This window comes from Muscardinus avellanarius (assembly GCF_963383645.1).
Source record: "Muscardinus avellanarius genome assembly, chromosome: 4".
Lineage (NCBI taxonomy): Eukaryota > Metazoa > Chordata > Mammalia > Rodentia > Gliridae > Muscardinus > Muscardinus avellanarius.
In genome coordinates, this window is record NC_137789.1 from 4695623 (window position 1) to 4714214 (window position 18592).

At 47.4% G+C, this 18592-nt stretch overlaps 1 protein-coding gene across 1 annotated transcript in view; it reads left to right on the forward strand.

Annotated features, from left to right (window-relative positions):
- Window positions 1–18592, forward strand: part of COL22A1 (collagen type XXII alpha 1 chain) — a gene marked incomplete at both ends in the record, with an annotated part of 240887 nt that overhangs the window by 96835 nt on the left and 125460 nt on the right. The window contains 4 exons of the mRNA XM_080694710.1: window positions 6876–6929; window positions 16732–16785; window positions 17423–17476; window positions 17834–17887. Of these exons, the coding sequence (XP_080550836.1) occupies window positions 6876–6929; window positions 16732–16785; window positions 17423–17476; window positions 17834–17887 (216 nt within the window). The remainder of the gene's footprint in view (window positions 1–6875; window positions 6930–16731; window positions 16786–17422; window positions 17477–17833; window positions 17888–18592) is intronic.

The window sequence follows — 18592 nt, forward strand, 5'->3', positions numbered from 1 at the left end:
CTGGCCTTAGAAAAGGAATGTTCAATTTTTTATTTTTTATATTTTTCTCATTATCACCTCTTCTTTTTTTATTTGGTGCATTGTAATTTTAGATCATATGGATCACAAAACTTTGGAATATGTACTCAATGGAATTTTTCTCGGCCATAAAGAAGAACAAAATCATGCCATTTGCAGGAAAATGGTTGGGGCATGATAATATCATACTAAGCAAGTGTGAATTGCTCAATTTCAATGAAGAGAGTGCAACTCTGTGATGCCAATTCCTGAATGAAATAGCCTATATATTATTTTTCCTCTTTGAGTAAAAAATGTTTAAGAAAATCCTAGGTTGTTAAGCATTTCAAGCTAATGTGAAATTTGGAGTGTCCTAGCTAGGGACTCATCATGACAGAAGGGGTTCTTGAGACTCACAGAAAGAAACTTAATGCCCAGAAAGATAAGATGTCCTTCTCAAGTTCACTGCGTCTTTGTCCCTGCTCTTTGCACAAGCTTGAGATGATCTCTTTGGTTCTTTAGATTGTGTTTTATTTGTCTCGCCCCCTCTGTCATCAGTTGTTATCAGATGACAGTTAAAGCAGTGATCCTACCCTTCTAAGTCTGGGAAGGCTCTCTTAAACTCCTCACAGTGTTCTTGGCTGTGTCAGTGGTGGTGGTAAGAACAGTCTTAAAGAGGTATTGATTTGTGCATGTGCAGAGTTAATAGGAGGTGAAAAGAAAATAGCAGTCATTTCTGGGAAGGTATCTATCCAAGTAACGTTTTGCATTCAAATTTCTCACTTAAGCCGGGCGTGGTGGTGCACGCTTGTAATCCCAGCATTCAGGAGGCTGAGACGGAGGATCATGGTTCACAGACAGCCTCAGCTATTTAGTGAGGCCCTTTGCAACTTAGTGAGACCCTGTTTCCAAATAAAGAATAAAAAATAGGGCAGGGGGTGTCGCTTGTAGGTAGAACGCCCCTGAGTTCCATCCCCAGATCCACACACACAAAAAAAATCTCACTTAATTCTTACAAGGATATTTCAAGAAAGGGTAGTTTTAATCCATGTAGTTAATGAGGAATCCAAGAGCCAAAGCAATGAATAAGAGTATCCAGTGTCACCTCAGATTTTAGGGTGGGGCAGGGATTAGAACTCAAGTCTGCCTGGCTCTGAACTCTCCACGGTCTCCTTCAGCCTGGAATTCATGCCCTTATCCACACCAGAATTCTAAACTGGAAGTTAGCATCCTTTCTGTGGATATCTTAGAGAGATCTAGGACCTTTAATACTGCATGTGCACATCCTTTGTGGTGCATGGCACAAACATCACTTTAATCTCTGACTGTTTACATTGGAGCTCAGGGCCCCATAATTGCCGAAAGCCATCAGGCCCAGCCACTCTGATTTCTCATAGACTCGAGGGGAAGGAACACAGGCAGGTTTTGTCAGTGGCAGCCTGGATTGCATTTGTTTCGTTTTTTCATTTTGAGCTTTGCCACCTGCCTTTTCCTGCCCCACCAGATGGTAACAGTACTCTTTGGACCACAGGCTACTGTTTGATCTATTCCAGGGCATAGAGCCAGGGTTTGTGTCAGGACACCCTAGATTTTCCCTGAACACCTGGTTTCAGTTCTGACCAGTAGAAAAGAATCGTGTTTGACATTTGAAAAGTATGAAGAAGAGGAGCTGAAAGACCATACAGTAAGCATTAGAACGACGCACACAGGCAATCCTTTTGTCTGTTAACAGCCCCTTGAATGGCTGTGAACTCATCCTGGCTGGAAAGGATTTGCCGTTCTGGATCTATAGGCTTCCCTTCTCTCCACAGGCCAACAGGCAGCCTTAGAAATACCAGTTGTGCTCACCATCCTGACATTCAGAATGCCTTGAAAAGTCTGTCTTCATGATAAATCACACACATTTACTCAGAGATTGTACGGGGTAGAAATTTAAAAAAGAAAAACGACAGGGTATGGACTTATTGTTAGGAAAACAGCTCTTTATTGCTATAGAACTTGTCCTTGTCGGCTCTTCTCAAATCCTTCCAATCAATTATGGGCCACAAATGTGAAAGTACATAACTGTTGCCACATCCCTCACTATTAAAGCCACTACAACTACTACCTCCACCACTAACAGTTTTGTCACCATCACCATCACCATTACGACTACCATCATATCGCCACCACCTTTACCATCACCACCATCACCATCACAACCAACAATATATATTCACCACCATCACTATTACTACCACTACCTCCATTATTATCACCCTTGCCGTCATCACTATCACCATCACAACCATTAATACCACCACCACCATCAACCAACATCACAACTATCACTACCACCACCAGTGGCAACACTGTCACCATCACCACTCTCACCATCACCACCACCACCCCCAGAACCACTACCAGCACCAGCATCAACCTTACGACTGTCAGCACCATGAGCCACCATCAGCATTAGCATCAGCATCAGAATCACTGCCACCACCAACACCAGTACCCACATCACCATAATCACTCATACCATCACTCAATACCACATCATCATAACCACCACCATCACATTACTGCCATCGCTATCACCACCACTGCCGCCATGACCCTCATAATTACCACCATCATCATCACCACCATCTTTCCCAACACCATCATTTTCACCATCATCACCACAATTACTAAGTGCTTTGCAGCTATCGTTTCATTTAATCTCCATGGCATGGCTGGAAGGTAGGAATTTTGAAAGCAAGTCTGTCTAACACAGTCTCTCACCCACTATAAGGACTTAGCAGAGCCAGAGCCAGAGCCACTGTTATCATCTCTTCTTCATTATAATCGTCACCATTTTCTTCTTCACTCTTTTTTTTGTTGTCTAGTACATTTGAGTGATGCTCTGGTCTACTTTATAAATAACTTCCTCACATGTTGTTTTCTCCTACTTCTGTCTTTGAGATAGTAACAATGATTATATTTCTCCATATTGGAAATCTAAGATTCAATAAGTTAAGTGGTTTGCCCTGTTCCATCTACCTTAGAACTCTTTCCTTACAGCATCAGAGAGGAAAGGAATTGGGGAAAGAACATGGATAATTCTATTTCTTTGTCCAGTAGTCAAGTTCGCAGAACCCCTGGGGGCTTTTTATCTAATCCTGAACATTCTAACTCATAAGTTCTTGGGTGGCACTAGGGAACCTATATCTCAAGTGTGATTTCTTCTATTTTTTGGCTACTAATTCTGGTTATTGTTGGGGCTTCATGGAAGAGGTTGTGTTAAACTGGGATGTGATTTTGACACATTGAGATGGGGAGGGAGTGTTACTCAAAGAGGCAGTGGTGTGTGCAGCACTGCAGAGGCCAGGCGTCCTAAGAGGGTGTTTGGAGATGAGCCGCACAGCCTGTGTCAGCTCTTGCCCAGGGGATGGGGGCATGAACCCTTGACAGCATAGAAAAGGCAGGACAAAATAGTGACCTGGCAATCTCCAAACCTGACAGCTCAGATGCCAGTGTCTTCATGCCTGTCAGATAACGATTGTGACCATTTTAGAAGGAGGAATGCTTGAGTGTAGTATCCTCCACCCAGGTGGCCCAGCAGGGTCTATAGGAAGGAGATGGTCCTGGCTGCAAGAAGCCCTGAGATGCAGCAGGCAGCTCTAGGTGCTGGGTGCAAAGGTCCGCATGCAGGGGCAGGAGATGGCCAGAGTGGGAGTGACCTGGCATTTCTCTAGGAGCTGCTCCTTCATAGATGATCAATGAAAGGCATTTTTCAGGAGAGGCTGTCGTGTGTGTGTGTGTGTGTGTGTGTGTGTGTGTGTGTGTGTGTGTGTACATATGTGTGCATGTGTGGCACTGGGAATTGAGCCCAGTGACATTCTACCTTTGAGCGATACCCCACTCCTATTTTATTTTTTTAATTTGGAAACGGGGTCTTCCAAGGTTGATGAGAGTCTCACTCCTTGTACTTCTTGAGACTGTCCTCACACCCGTGATCCTTCTGTCTCTGCCTCACAAGTACTGTAATCACAAGAGTGCACCACCATGCCTGGCAGAAGCTCCCTTATGACACTGGTTTGGTCACATATTTCTGATACGTTTCTTCTCTAGCCTCTTGCCATTTTCTTATTTATTTCCCTCTTTGCTGAGAACCTAACAGTGGGAATGTTTGCTTTGAAGCTGGATTTCTTTGCAGTTTCCTCTTTCCTATCATATCCTGCCTGCCCATAGGTCTGCTCTTTCTGATTGATGTATTTTATTTCCTGGGCACAGGAACGCCACTAACTCCGTGCCTATTATGAACCTTGTTAGCCTCTCAGCTAGCATCCTTTGAGCATCCATAACACTATTACCTAAGCTCCTAACCAGCCCAGGAAACAGAGTTTCTGAGACCTCTGAGCATCCCCAAAAGGCCTGGGGAAAAGGGGTGTTGGTGCTCTTCCCCTGGACCAGGTCAGATATTACTGAGCAATTCTGCTCAGTCACAACCCAACCTCCTCATCCTTCTCTTGGACTCTTCCCTGCCAACCAGTGTTCCAGGTCCTTGATTTAGCCTTTCCCAGCCACAAAAACATTCTGCTGGCTTGGGCTCTGAATTCTAATGATTATTTACTGGGCCCCACTGACCTTGAGGGGAAATGGTTTATTCATCTTGTAAATAACCAGCGACTCTCAGTGGAATAGCCTGGAGCAATTAGAGAGGGCGTCTGTCTAGATAAAAAATTAAAGGTGTCTGGTTCCCATTCCTGGAGGAGGGGGAGTCACAGCTCTCCGCGCTCTCAAGCTCAGCTCCTGGCTGTCTGCACTCATCCTAACAGGATCAGACAAAAGCTAAGACCACGTGCTCCCAAGGTCTGGCTTTCTTCTGCAGGTATCCGGGACTACATTTTGTTTTCTAGCAAGTGTCAAAAAACTCATTCTGATTGAGACCTCAGTGGACCTGCATGCTGATGTGCTCCCCTGAAGGAGGTGTGAACTCACTCTTTCTGCAGGTTTATAAATTGCCAAGTCCCATTTTCCCTTCCTCTCTGATTTCACTTAACTCCTCACCCCTATTTCTGTCCCCATGGCTCGGCCATCATCACTGCCATGAACCACATCTATCTCAAAGGGACAGTTGATTTATCCAGACCACAGATGTGTAGTGTGCATCCGTCATGTGAAAGTACCATCCTGGGCCCTCAGGTTACTGCATGGAGCAGATGCAGAGCTGGTCCCTGCTTGCAGAAGGCGCATGTCCGTGTAGGGGTGGGCAGGTAATAAGTACTGTCATTAATGGTGCGTCTGAGGGTGACACTAACTAAGGATAATACACAGGGTGAGGGGATGGGATAGGACAGAACCAGCACTGCACTGGTGAGGCTGGCTAAAGATGCCTTTCAGATAAGAGAGCATTTAAACAGACACCTGGCTGAGTGGAGAAATTGATCCCTGTGGATACCCAGGGACCAGTCTTCTGGGCAGAAGAGAAAGCCGAGGACAAGAACCCGAGGTTGGGATTGCCTAGTACATTCAGGGAGAGGAGAGAGGCCAGTGTGGGAGGTGGGAAGGAGCACAGGGGAGTGGGATGAGGGAGCGGTGGGGACGGGGTCAGGGAGGGCAGGCTGGACCCTTCATGCTTTGCTCTAAGTGGGGCAAGAAATACCATGGCATTTTGGGTGGGAGAAATACAATCTGACCTATGACTTAAGAGTATAACCCTGGTTTCTCAGAGGGGAAAAAACATCTGGACCAATCATGAAGAAGAGGGGTGCCTGCTTAGGAGCTGCTGTAGTAGTGCAGGGGAGCATTGATGGGAGGTGCCCAGTGGGACAGGATGGGCTCTGCTGAGCCTGGAGACCTGGTTGGGTCAGCCTTCCTTCCTCTTCCAAAGCCAGCACACAGTGGCCCAGAATGTGTGCTTATCTGAGGCCCTGACCCCATGGAAGGCTCTACTTGGCCCTGGAGTACCTAAGCCTTTAGTTCTTGCTTCCTTCACCCCCTTCCTGCAGCCTCAATTATATACAGGGTGTTGAGCATAGCACAGATTCTATCCACAGAAGGGTGGGAACCACCTCAGCATCCTGCCTCTCCATGAGTGGGGCTGTCTTAGAGCATCCAGCCTCATTCCTGGATGTGAAAAGGCTGTGTGAAAGGCCAGATGCAGCATGTGTAAGTCACTGTTAACAAGCGAGGATGATCAACAGATGGGAGGGCATGCTATCATTTGTTAAAAGAAAGGGGGATAAATGGGGAGTGTGGGTGCTGGTCTACGTAAAAAATGTCTCTAGAGCCGGGAGTGGTGGCGTATGCTTGTAGTTCCAGTACTCCAGAGGCTGAGACAGGAGGAGCAGGTTGGAAGACGATCTCGGCACTCTCATCAACCTAGTGAGACCCTGTTACCAAATAAAAATAAAATAGGGATGCAGGTGTATGCAGGTGTAGCTCAGAGGTAGAATGCCCTGGACTCAATCTCCAGTGAGACACACACACACACAACACACACACACACACACACCACACACACACCACACACACACACACACACACACACACACACACACACACACATGTCTCTGGAAAGTCAAGCAGAATCTAGCTTGTTAGGAAAGAAGGGTAGGGTGAGGAGAACTTTCTCCATTGCACCTTTCTCCAATGTGCCTCATGCATTTGAGTTTTGTTTTACCTACAAGATGGGAGTTGCACATCTGGAATCCAAAGCTGAGTTTTCATGACTCCAAAGTCTAAACTCGTTTCCTATCCGATAAGTTGCTCTGGAGGGCACTCCTGGGGAACAATCCGTGACTCAGGGACTTGTGCCATGAAGACCAAGGTTTCCATCGAGACCCATTGTTAGCACCCCTCTGGGTTGCCACTGCCTGCCCACTAACTCTGGCTTCTTCTTTTGCACTCAGGGGAAGAAAGGTGACACGGGCCTGCCAGGGATCCCTGGATTGCTGGGACTGCAGGTAACTACTGTTTTTAATTCTTTTCCATAACCATGCTGCCATCTTTGATTCAGTCAGTGATGAGGCAGTAATTTTCAGGTTGGATATGGAATCCTGCCAATCGCCATTAGAACATGTAAAGGAATGGTCAGCCAACCTCTGTCCTTCCTGCCTCCCTTGCAAAGGAGCTGGAGGTTCAGACAGAATGGCCATGGCTTGACCTCCTGGAGGAACTTCTGTCTACTAGGGGGCAGGTGAGCCACAACCATGACGAGAGTGAGGACCAGTTTTGGGGAAAGGAAATAGAGCGAAGTGATCAGGTGCCCCTAGGACCAGGTGTAGACTACAGGGCTCTTCCATGAGGAAATGCACCTCCCATCCTCTGAGCACCAGACAGCCAGCCAGGCAGGAGAAGGCTGGAAGGAGGCCTCCTGCAGGAGACTCAGGGCTCTGAGGGCACTGAGGCAGCACAATGTGGGCGAGGGCTGAGAATTAGAAGGTGCTCGGCCAAGGGGCCTGGGGAAACCAAGACTATTACTACTTCAGGAGTGAGGAGACTGAGCTCTGGACTTGCTTTGACTGCCAGCACACTGGAGCATCCCAAGTCCCCACCCTTTCCAGGCCTCAGTTTCCCCATCTGTACAATGGTGGAGTTAAGGCCCTATCACAGAGGCCTCTCTACTAGGCAGGGCTGTTCTCAGTCCCTGGAGGGCTTCTCTTCTTCCTTCTACTCATCTTCCTTCTACTCTTCCCCATCCTCTCTTCACTTCTTGCTTCTTTCCTTCTTGTTATTCCTCCCCTTCTGTCTTTTCCACCTCTTCCATCTCCTTCTCCTCCCCTTCAATTTTCTCTTCAATTTTCTCCTTTTATTTCTCCTCTACTCTCCCTCTCCTCCCCTAATCCCTTCCCTCCCTCTTCTTCTACCTCCATCTCCTCCTTTTTCTATTCCTCTTTCCCCTTCTCTTCCTTCTCCTTCTCCTCTTCCCTTTCCTTCCTCTCCTCTCCTCCCCCTCCCCCTTCTCCCTCTCCTCCCTTTTCTTCCTTCTCCTGCCCTACTCCCTATCGGTGCCCCAGGACTCTGGTGGCTATTTCTCTCCTTCGACCCCACTCCCTGCTCTCCTTTGTTCCACTCCCCTCTTCCTCTCAACTTTGAAGGTATTTCAAGTCAACAAATCTTTACTGAATGCCGGGCACTGAGGTGGGTACTGAATATATAAATATTACCAGGTTTTCCAGGACAGAAATTTGCTAGACATAGTTCACTGTGACTTACTCAGGGATCATGGGACCATATTGCACTACCTGGAGCCCCACGTCGGGCCAGTGCCTTCTGGACACAAAGCTGCTTTCAATTCAGTTACACCTATAATGGTGCAGATTTTCTGTGGACCCTTGAATTTACTCTCCCAGGAATATCCATGTGCCCTCCATGCTTGCGATGGTCTCCATTTTCTCCTGCTTACCACCTATGTGTGTGTTTGGGTATTTATTCACCCCTTGACTCACTCCCTCAGCAGGTACTTATTGAATACCCTATGGGTACCAAACTCAGCTCTGGATGTTACAAAACCTAAGTAGACATGATTTAACACCTGTGGAGCCACATGCTAGTGGTACAGAAAGAGACGTAGAGGAGGTCTCTTACTGTGCACCTTGTATTCTGTTCATATCCCGTAGAGTGAGGCCACTAAATTAGGAGCTCATAGGTCAGTGCTCTCCTCTATGGGCACCATGCCTCTGGTTCACCATGTCCCCACAGAGAGGAGCGCCCAGTCCACGCAGGCTACATGGTGGAGAACCTGAGTTGGTCCAGAGACAGAATAAGTGAGGGGCAGATATGGCCAAGAACTCACATGAGTTGTGCTTTGTGGACAAGGAATGGATAAGGCAGCCGGGGCAGCTGAGCAGATTAGAATTGGGTGCTGGAATACTCTGGGCAGGCTTTGGGCAATAGAGATAGTCTCTCGTATTCTGGCTTTATGTCCTGGGATGATTTAGGGCAGAAGGAAAGTGCTATAGTGGTGTAGACTACGGGAGCCTGATGGGAGGTGGCAGATGGGGGTGTGGACTAGGGGTTGGTTCTTTTGCATATCAAAGTCTTGCTTGTAGGTAAGTTGTTTGCTATTCTAGAAATTGGTTCTCTGGGTTTTCAGGGCCTTGAAATGTCAAAGTATCTATTTTTAAAAAAGGGGATTAATACAGAAGGGCAATCCAGTCTCCTGAGATGGGTTTTAGAGAGTATTCATGGCTCTGTGGAGGCTGGAAGAAGGTCCCTTCATAGCCCTGGACAATCACAGTTGGCTTCATGGTGGCCTATTCCTAAAGGAGAATGTCTATTTGCATCCCTATAAGGGGAATATCTGACCCAAGTTACATATGAGGTAAGGAGAGGCTTATTCTGGCTCATGTTGTGAGGTTCAGGTCCAAGGTTGGGTGGCCCATTGGTGTGGGCCTCTGGTGAAGTTGGCACATTAAGATGGTAGGAGATGTCAGAGGTATAACTCATATCTCTACAAAAGAACAAAGAAAGGGAAAAACCAGGGGCCTTCAGTCCCCTTTGAGGGCATAACCCCAGTGACCTGAGAAGTTCTTAAAGGTCCATAGCACCCTTCAGTACTTCCATTCCATGGACACAATCTCCAACACACGGTCCTTTTGAAATGTTCAACATCAAAACCATAGCAGGATGTTGGAGAGGAAAGAAAGCAAACACATGTTTAGTTGTGCTATTGCCACTCATTTTAGCATTCTTGTGTGGTGCTTATTTTTTTTATAACTTCCTGTGAGCAAAGTGTGTCCACTTAAAGTCCAAAGGAACTGAGAGAGTTGAGTTAGCTTTGCCTGTGGTGGGACCAGCTGGCCCCGCAGTATCTGTGTACAAACAGCCCCAGGTTGGTGGGGAGCTTGTAAGAGGCTTTTGGTGCCTCTCTTTGGTGAGATGAAACATTTCACCTACTTGAACATTTTATAATAAGTACAACTATCCTGTCCTACATGGGGACTCTTATCTGTTATGGAAGATGGAGATTGTGTGTGGACGGCCAAGCATTTATGCTAGGGCAGTAGTTCTTGGTGCCATTGGAAGGATGAAGTCCCTTGAACTTGTAGAAGCAGAGCTAGGGAAAGGGGCTGGCCTCAGGACTGGGGCTCCTGTGCCTGTGAGCCTCTGTGCAGAGAACCCCTCAGGCTGTCAGGAGCACAGGTGAGGCTCAGGATCAACGTTCTGAGGGGAGAACAAATGATGAGCAACTTCCCCAAAAGAAAAAGCGCCCAAGTTACCCCGCGAACTTGATTGCTGTGTTAATTTATGCAAGCAGTTTTCATGCATCTTTAATTTCCATACAACTTTACAAATGTACTTCAGTTGGAACTAGGTGTAATAGGAGTAATTATTTGCTATTTCTTTATCAATTATAATTAGATTAATTTGTTATTTATGCATCATCATTGTAATTACTAATAGCATTATATAGCTGTTTAGTCACTGCAGTATTAGAGGGATCAAATGCTGTTTCATTTATAATAATTGGGCTGATTAGTTAATTAATATGTAAAGTCATTACTTAGTTGTTTTCATTACTAATAATGAAAACATTTCATTATTAGTAATGAAAACAGTCATATTTTGTTGTTAACATTTAGATCTGTTGGCTAATTTATCACTTACTAAAAGTTAGATTGATTGGTTTTTAGACATTTATATTAATAATTAAAAGAGAAGAGAGAAAAGCAAGATTTGTAAAGTCATCTGATATCTGAGCTGGTACACACAACTTTAACCCACATGTAATGATGTGTAACCTTTGTCCTACACTTGAGATTAGACTCTGAGATTTGAGGTCCATTGCCCAAGTCCACTGAGGTAGTATTAGGCTGCCTACCATTTGACCTAGGCTATCCCAAACCAAAGCCCTGTTGTTTTAGCTAGATTTTTAAATACTGTGACCAACATACGTGCCAGTAGCTTAGGGGAGGGAAACTATTTGGGTTCATATTTTCAGAAGCTCAGTCCATGGTTGGTTGGCTCCAAGGCAGAAATATCATGGTGGCAGAGCATGGTAGAGAAGATCTGCTCAGCTCATTGCAACTGGGAAGCAGAGAGAGAGAGAGAGAGAGAGAGAGAGAGAGAGAGAGAGAGAGAGAGAGAGAGAGAAGGGGAGAAGGGAAGAGAAGAGAAGAGAAGAGAAGAGAAGAGAAGAGAAGAGAAGAGAAGGGAAAGGAAAACAGGCAAAGGGGCCAGGGACACATAAAATGTTCAAGACCATACCTCCAGTGACATACTTACCCCGAGCCATGACTCACCCACCTACAGTTCCCACCCGGTAAATCCGTTCAAATGATTGATCTCTCAGTGGATTTATCTACTGATGAGATTAGCCCAATTCAGTCATTTCACCTCTGGACATTGCTGCATTGCCAACACAGGTGCTTTTCTGGGAGACAATATAGATCCAAAACAGAACACCTATTTTTTATTTTTTAACACAAACTCCTACCTATCCTTTGGTCTACAGAAGAACAGTCACCGCCCTGCAGCAACTTAGAGTGTTCCCAATATTATTGGATCTTGAGTATTAGCCTGGACCTTTCTTTAGCTCTTTCTTTCTCTAAGCTCTAATTTCCTTATCAAAAAAGAAGCAAGGCATGATAGTGCACACCTATAATCCCAGTACTTAGGAGACTGAGACAAGGGGATCATTGGTTTCAGTCCAGCCTCAGTAATTTGGCAAGATCTTGTTTTAAAATTGTTTTTGTTAGGGTAAGTAGAAGAAAGGAAGGGGGCTTCCTTGTGCCTAAGACTTCTAAATGCCTGTCTTGTATTTACAATCAGTTTCCTTTTATCTGGAAAATTACCAATGAGAGTAACCTAAATTGCTGTTCTGTTAGGAGGATTTTTGGTTTTCACAAGAAAGGGGACATGAAATGAGAGTACTACCTAAAGCTAATTGGAAGACTAGAGAAGTTTCATCCCATCTGGACAGTATGTATTTAGCTTTACTGCAAGTTCCCCCTACCCCGCCAGGCCATGGAAGATGTTCAGGAGTCATAACCATCATCCAAGAAAGTCGAGGCTATGTTTATCATGGAGTGTTCTCTTATCTAGAGAGTATAAGAGCCTTGCTGGAGCTCTTTCCAGCCCTCCACCAGGCAGTGGACAATATCCTGAGTTTGAGTACACTTTGGTTTTGCCCTCAATAAACATCTCTGAGACCTATTCCTGTGTTGGATGCAGTGAGGCTGAGCTGTTCAGTAGTATTTTTTGGAATTGCATGGCTTCATCTCTCAGTCCATGATGGGATTGAGTGGTCAGTTGGTGTCATACCAGTCATGTTCCAGTCTCCTCCTCCCCACTCCCCTCTCAGCCTCATCACTCTAGTGAAGATTGGCTCAAGGAGCTTGCTTCTTCCCCTGAATGAAGACCTGAGGACTTGCATTGCCCATTATCTGAGAACCATGCTGACCTGGCCAGGGCAGGCACCATTCTCTTCTCCCCCAACCCCCCCGCACCAACATACCACCCTTCTCTGCAGATTTGGGTTTCCCCTCCTCCTGTGCTGCCTGGTCCTAACAACCTGGGCCTTGGAGATGCACCACTGTGCCTGGATCTGTCTGATCTTGGGCAAGTTTCCTTTCTCTTCCCTCTCTGTGACTTAGTTTCCTGAGCTTTGATGATGTATTAAACATACCACTTGATTCAGGAGATATTTGCCCTGGGTCTTGTCAGGCCTTCTGTTGGGCTGGCACAACAGAGGAGACCAGAATCATAATAAAACTCACACCATGGCTGCTGCAGCTGCCAGGCCCCGCGCTGACCGTCCTTAAGGCGACATGGTGCTGCCTTCCCAGAAGTGCAGGGGCAATGTTAAGATCTCCCAATTTAGAGACAGATAACGACACCTTAGTGAGGCCAAGGAGCTTGCCCTCTGGACTGGGAGTAGAGAAAGAGCTGTGGTTTGCTCCTTTGAGGGCTCTGCACATGGACAGGGAGGCAGGCAGTAGTAAGAGTCACAGGATAATATGTGTAAAGACCTGACACAATCCTGGACACATAGCTGGTGCTTTAAAAATGAAGTTCTCTCCTTTTTGTCCAAGGAATAGATATCTCCTGTCCATAGGCTAAAGGGCCCACACATCCAGGTCTCCCCAGGACACCAGACCTTCCCAGGCTGGCCAGAGGCTAAGGCACAAGCAAAGTGGGTTCCTCTGGAGCCGAGGTCCCAGCTGCATAGGCGTCCGTGATGGGACAGGACTGGGTGGAGCCTCCAGGGGCGAGGCTCCTGCTCTGTGCAGAGCTGCTCACCTGGTGTGCCAGTCGCTCTGTGGCTATCAGAAGGCAGTGCAAGGCCATCAGAGCAGGTTCTCTGGGCACCCTGGCTGAAGCCCCATTCTGACTGCTATTTCCTCTTCCTCTCATCTGGAAATGCAGATAGGCTCCTTGTCAACTGGAAAGGAGGCTGGAGGTGAATCGCCTGCCCTTCTGCCTGGTGCCACCTGGAAGCTAATTCCAGGCTTCCTGACAGCTGCTTCCAGCTTCCCTCTTTCTCTTTCTGAATGCTGAATGCAGTTGTTAAGCTAATTACTGCACAGGATTTTGCTCTTGTCCCTGTGCTTACCACACTGAACAAGCAGACCTTTGTTAAACTCCTACTGTGTGCTTACCCCAGAACCAAGTCCTGGGATGTTACAGGGAGGTAGACACAGAGATCTTCAGACCTGCATTTAAAGCCCTAAGTCCTAGCTCCATTAAACATGCAGAGAATCCTTAAGGGGACCAAACTGATGTCATTCAAAGAGGGAGTGGGCTGTAGAGGGTGGCGAGACCACATCTCAAGGGGAGATAGCAGACAGTTCTCAAGGCTGCAGCTTGGGAGGAGTGACAGTACTGGGCACTGTGCCCCACTGACGGCTCTGCCCACTGTCACTTAATTTCCCTCTAGGCTCCACTTCTTCATCTGTAGGATGGGATAAAAGGTGCTGTCTCACATGATCAGTATGAGGGATACAGGATACAACCTGGGATACGGGATATAAAACCCAGGCAGAGTACGTGCCTCCTGGAGCGTGGCTACTGTGTGACCTGTCCTGATACATTCCCACTTTTTCCCCATGGCTGTGCTTCTTCGTACAGCATTAGTCATGTAGCTCTGTGGGCAGTGCTAGGAGTGGGATGGTGCTTTATGGAACTGGCCTTGATGAGTATCTCCCTGACCTGGGAGGAAGCACATCTGGCATCTGAATGACACGCCCTTTTAAGCCTACCTCTGCCACCGCCCCAGGCCTGCAAAGGAAGCCTGTGCACTGGTGTTTGATTCTGCATTCGCCAGACCATGCAGCAGCCACCTCGCTCTTCCACCGGGAGCGGTGGCCGTGTGACCTCCAGTGGGGTTCTTACCTCTCTGTGCTTCAGCTTTCTTCATTGTCCAACAAGGAGGTTGACTTTCTACTAGATGATCACTAAAGATCCATCACCCCTGATGTGCTATAATGGCCAAAGAGCAAGGGTGTTTGTAAGAGGTGGAGGAGGAAGGAGCAGGAATCAAGGCCGGCTTCCAGGGACAGTCATTTTGTAAAGCACAAAATATTCCAGGGACCAACAGTGACATTGGAAATACAAGGAGGGAAGAAAGTGAAATGTACCCCGGGTGCCAACCAAGGGTTGGTGTGCTGGGAAGGGCCCTTGGGCACACTGTGCAGACTGGGATTGCCGTGAGACCCTCGGGGAAGGAGCAGTGGCTCTGGAACATGCAAGTGTCTCACACTGTGTCCAGGTCTGCCTGTGCCCTCTAGCTGCAGCTCAGACAGAGCAGATGTCTCAGATGGAGGCAGGTCCTAGAGTGCACAGGCATACCTGGACAGTGGGCCACGGCCAATCTGGGGTCCTCCCTAAGGGATGAGGGCTGGGGGTAAGCCACCTTCAGAAGCTCCTGGCCTCACCCTATTGTGAATCTCAACATACTTCACCCATGTGCTGCTCTGGCTCTGCCCAGAGCAGAGTTCACCTGTCTGCAAAGTAAGTACCCTCTCAGCAACAGTGTGGGATACCTCCTGAGCTGGCCAGGTCTAAGGGAGCTGCAGACACTACATCTAGGTTTCATCAGCAAGTTCTATTAATTAGATGTTTCATTTTGGTGCCTGTTGTCTATTTCTTGACTCACGTGTGCCCCCCAGAAGGAGAAAAGGGAACCATTGGTGGATGCTGCAAGCACTGCCATTCTCCAGTGTTTATCGCCCTCTCGTGGCCACATGCTGTCATTCCATGGATGAGATTTGCTCCCAACTCTGTTTTCTCTGGAAAAAAAAAAATGACTGTGTGCCCTATCTGCAGCTGGTCACCCACTGAGGGAGACGCAGAAAGAAAAGAAAACTTTGATCTCACTAATCTCTGTGTCTGATACACAGTTACACTGACCTTGAGAAATTATTTCCACCTGGGGAGTTGGAGACCATTCCAAGAAAGTGGTAACATCCTAGGGGGACTTGTGGGGAAACAGAACGCACCCAGAGGGACCTGGGCAAGCCTCAGGAGGTGCCTGAAGCTCTCAGGAGTTGTGTGTGCAAAGACTGGAATTGTGGAAATTAAGAAGAGGGGAGGCTGTGAATAGCTCTGGACACATCCAGAGTGCCAGGGAGGAAAACCAGGGCATCACAATCAGGAAACAGTCGCTGCATTCCTCAGCTGCCATAACCGGATGTTCTCATATGAGGGGTCAGTGGGTGGCTGCTGTCAGATATGAAGTTCTCACTCTGCCAGGTCCCCACTGTTGTGTGCTTACAATCAGCCCCTGGCCGAGAGCCTGTGCTGCCTCTGTCTCCTCTAGATGGCAACTGCTTTCGAAAAACATGTGCAACAAACACGTATCTTCTTGGGCCCCCTTCTTTACTCCAAGACCTTCCCCATGAAGCCCTATTTCTTTACCCTGATCCCCCAGGCCTCCAGGAGCCTCCCGGCCTCACCTGTAGCTTGTTCCCACATGGAGTTCTTGCTCAGAACATGGTCCCTGTAACTCCACTGGCCTTTATGCACCTGGTTTCCCCACCCTTATCTGCCTGGCCTGTTGGTGATTTCTTCTGCTCTTCTCAGGACCTGGGACCCTCCTCTGACCCCTTGCCTTCCTCCTGGTGCATGGGGGCCCTCCCCATTCTCTGCTCATGGGCTTATGGAAAAACGTATCCTTTTCTCTCACAATTTACACATTTCTTCCCTCCCCACCTTCACCCTCAATGGAGGGAGGAACTGTCTAGGTTTTGGATTACTAATGGTACCTGCTGCAGTTCCAGTAGTGAAGGTGCCCCAGAGCAAGAGGGTAGGGAATAGGCGGCTGCAGTAATGCATGAAGCCAGACCTGTGTTCTCCATGCAATCCAGGGAAAGCTCTTACAAGCGTAGATGCGTGGCTCTCCCCTTGCCTACCAAAGCAGCAGGACTGGCACACCAGGCCCAGGCTCTTCATCCCAGGTGACCCCAAAGCTAAAGTCAGCTCTGATTCCTTACTAGTGACTGAGAATGTTCTGGGAGATCTTTGTGAGTAGCTTAACCCACCCTGTGCATGTGTGGATGTCTGCACATACATATGTATTCACGTGCTTAAATATGTTAAAGATACAGCAGGACAGACAATCTGAAGATGTTAATAACCGTGACCCAGCATGACACTTGTGAGCATTTTGCAAATTTTTCTTCAGTTCTCTTCTTTCTGCCTTTGTTCCTTTCTGTTTGAAATGAGACATTTCAAATAAAGGGAAAGCCCCTTTCTTTCCTCTCAAATGCTAGCCATCCCCAGGAGGCCGCTGCCTGCACTTTCATAACTACTCTCTCTTTACAGGGCCCCCCTGGACCCACTGGTGTCCCTGGCCCCCCTGGACCAGGAGGCCCCCCGGTAAGGCTGGCTTGGGTTTTCTCTCGCATGGGTACTTAGGTGGTGGTTTCATGGCCTGTGGGAGCCGGGGTGTCTTCCTACTTAGACACTTGTCTTTCCTCCCCTCAAGTCCAGTGCAAAGGCCTATACAGAACCCCCGTCATACAGATATCCCAAGCCTCCGGACTCTCAGGCCCCAACATGTGAGCCAATGTAGCACTAGATGGCTTCCAGACACCAGATGTAAGATACATGTTAGGTGCTGATGGCCTTTTAGGCATCTTTAGTAGTTTGTGGCTTGGCTTTGAGGCAAAACACAGGGCCAGACAAGTGTTTGTCAACATTTCCCCTCTCATCTTACAGGGAGCACCTGAGATACTGTCCCCAAAGTAGGCTCCACAAGGGGCAGACCCAGCAGTGGGCAGAGGAGGCTGTCCACCCATCCCACCAGGTGGCTCCAGGCTGCAGACCAGACAGCTCTGGACCTGCCAGCTTTAGAGCTGAGACTATTCTGTGTTTCACTGTGGATGAATGTTACTGAGCAAGGCAGATGCCCCTGAGGCGCTCTCAACAGAGCCAGAAGCCTGGACTCTAAATGGAGTTGAATAAGTATCTTATCTTCAGTGTAACTGACAGCTTCTGTGGGATCTTTTTTCAGGGTTTACCTGGAGAGATTGGCTTCCCCGGCAAACCCGGGCCTCCGGGGCATACAGTGAGTATCCTGGAGTATCTTCCTGCTTACCGCCCCTCCTCCAGGTTGCATACAAGCCGAGGAGGAGGTGAGGCAAACTGCATGCACAGCACTCTCCACCTTGTCTGTGGGTCTCAGAGCCACCTGTGGACAGAGATAGAGGCCTCCAGGAGACAGGACCAGAATTGTCACCATGGCAACATTCCAAGCTCTGCTGAGCTCCATTTACTCCGAGGAGAAGCTGCAGCTGATGGAGGAAGAAGACCTGTATGCCCTTGTCTCCGGCTGCAGTCAGTCCCTGCCTTGATACAACACGGTGCAATGCTCCCTTAAATATGTCTTTGATTTTAATTTCATTTCTCTCTTCTCTTTGCCCAGGGGCCACCTGGAAAGGACGGGCCAAATGGACCACCAGGCCTGCCGGGACCCAAGGTTGGTACTCGCTGATTGGCACGAGTTTGGGGCCCAAGTCCACAGGAGCAAAAGAGACTTCTTGATGGTTCATTCTAACATCAGCGTATCCCCTGGGCCTTGGACTATGCTTGGGCGTACAAGGTCAGATTGGGGAGTTCTTTATTTCTACTTAGAAAACTGGACAAATTTGAAAGACTTGGGTTTTAAACCAATCTTTTATAAGTATGTATTTTATTTGCAAGGACAAAACTCTTTTAGGTAAACTTAAAAACATTAGCCAGGAGTGGTGGCACACACTTGTAATCCCAGCATTTGGGAGGCTGAGACCAGAGGATCGCCATTTGCGGACAGCCTCAGCTACTTAGTGAGGCCCTCCACAACTTAGTGAGACCCTGTTTCAAAATAAAGATTAAAAATAGGGCAGGGAGTGTAGTCCAGAGGTCATATGCACCTGGTTCCATCTCTAGACCCGCAAAAAAAAAAAAAAAAAAATAAAAATAAAAATAAAAAGGAAAGAAACTTTGTTTTTAAAAAACATTCCAGTGGGGTTCTTTATAGCAAGATTATTAAGATAAGAGTCAAGGGTTAAATATCAGAAAGTAGAGACACAAATCCATAGTTAAATACCTCAAATGAATAATTATACACAATGCAGCCAATATTTTTTTTAAATAAACTTTATCCTTTCAAGAAAACATGCAAAAAGTCAAGTATCTCTGTCAA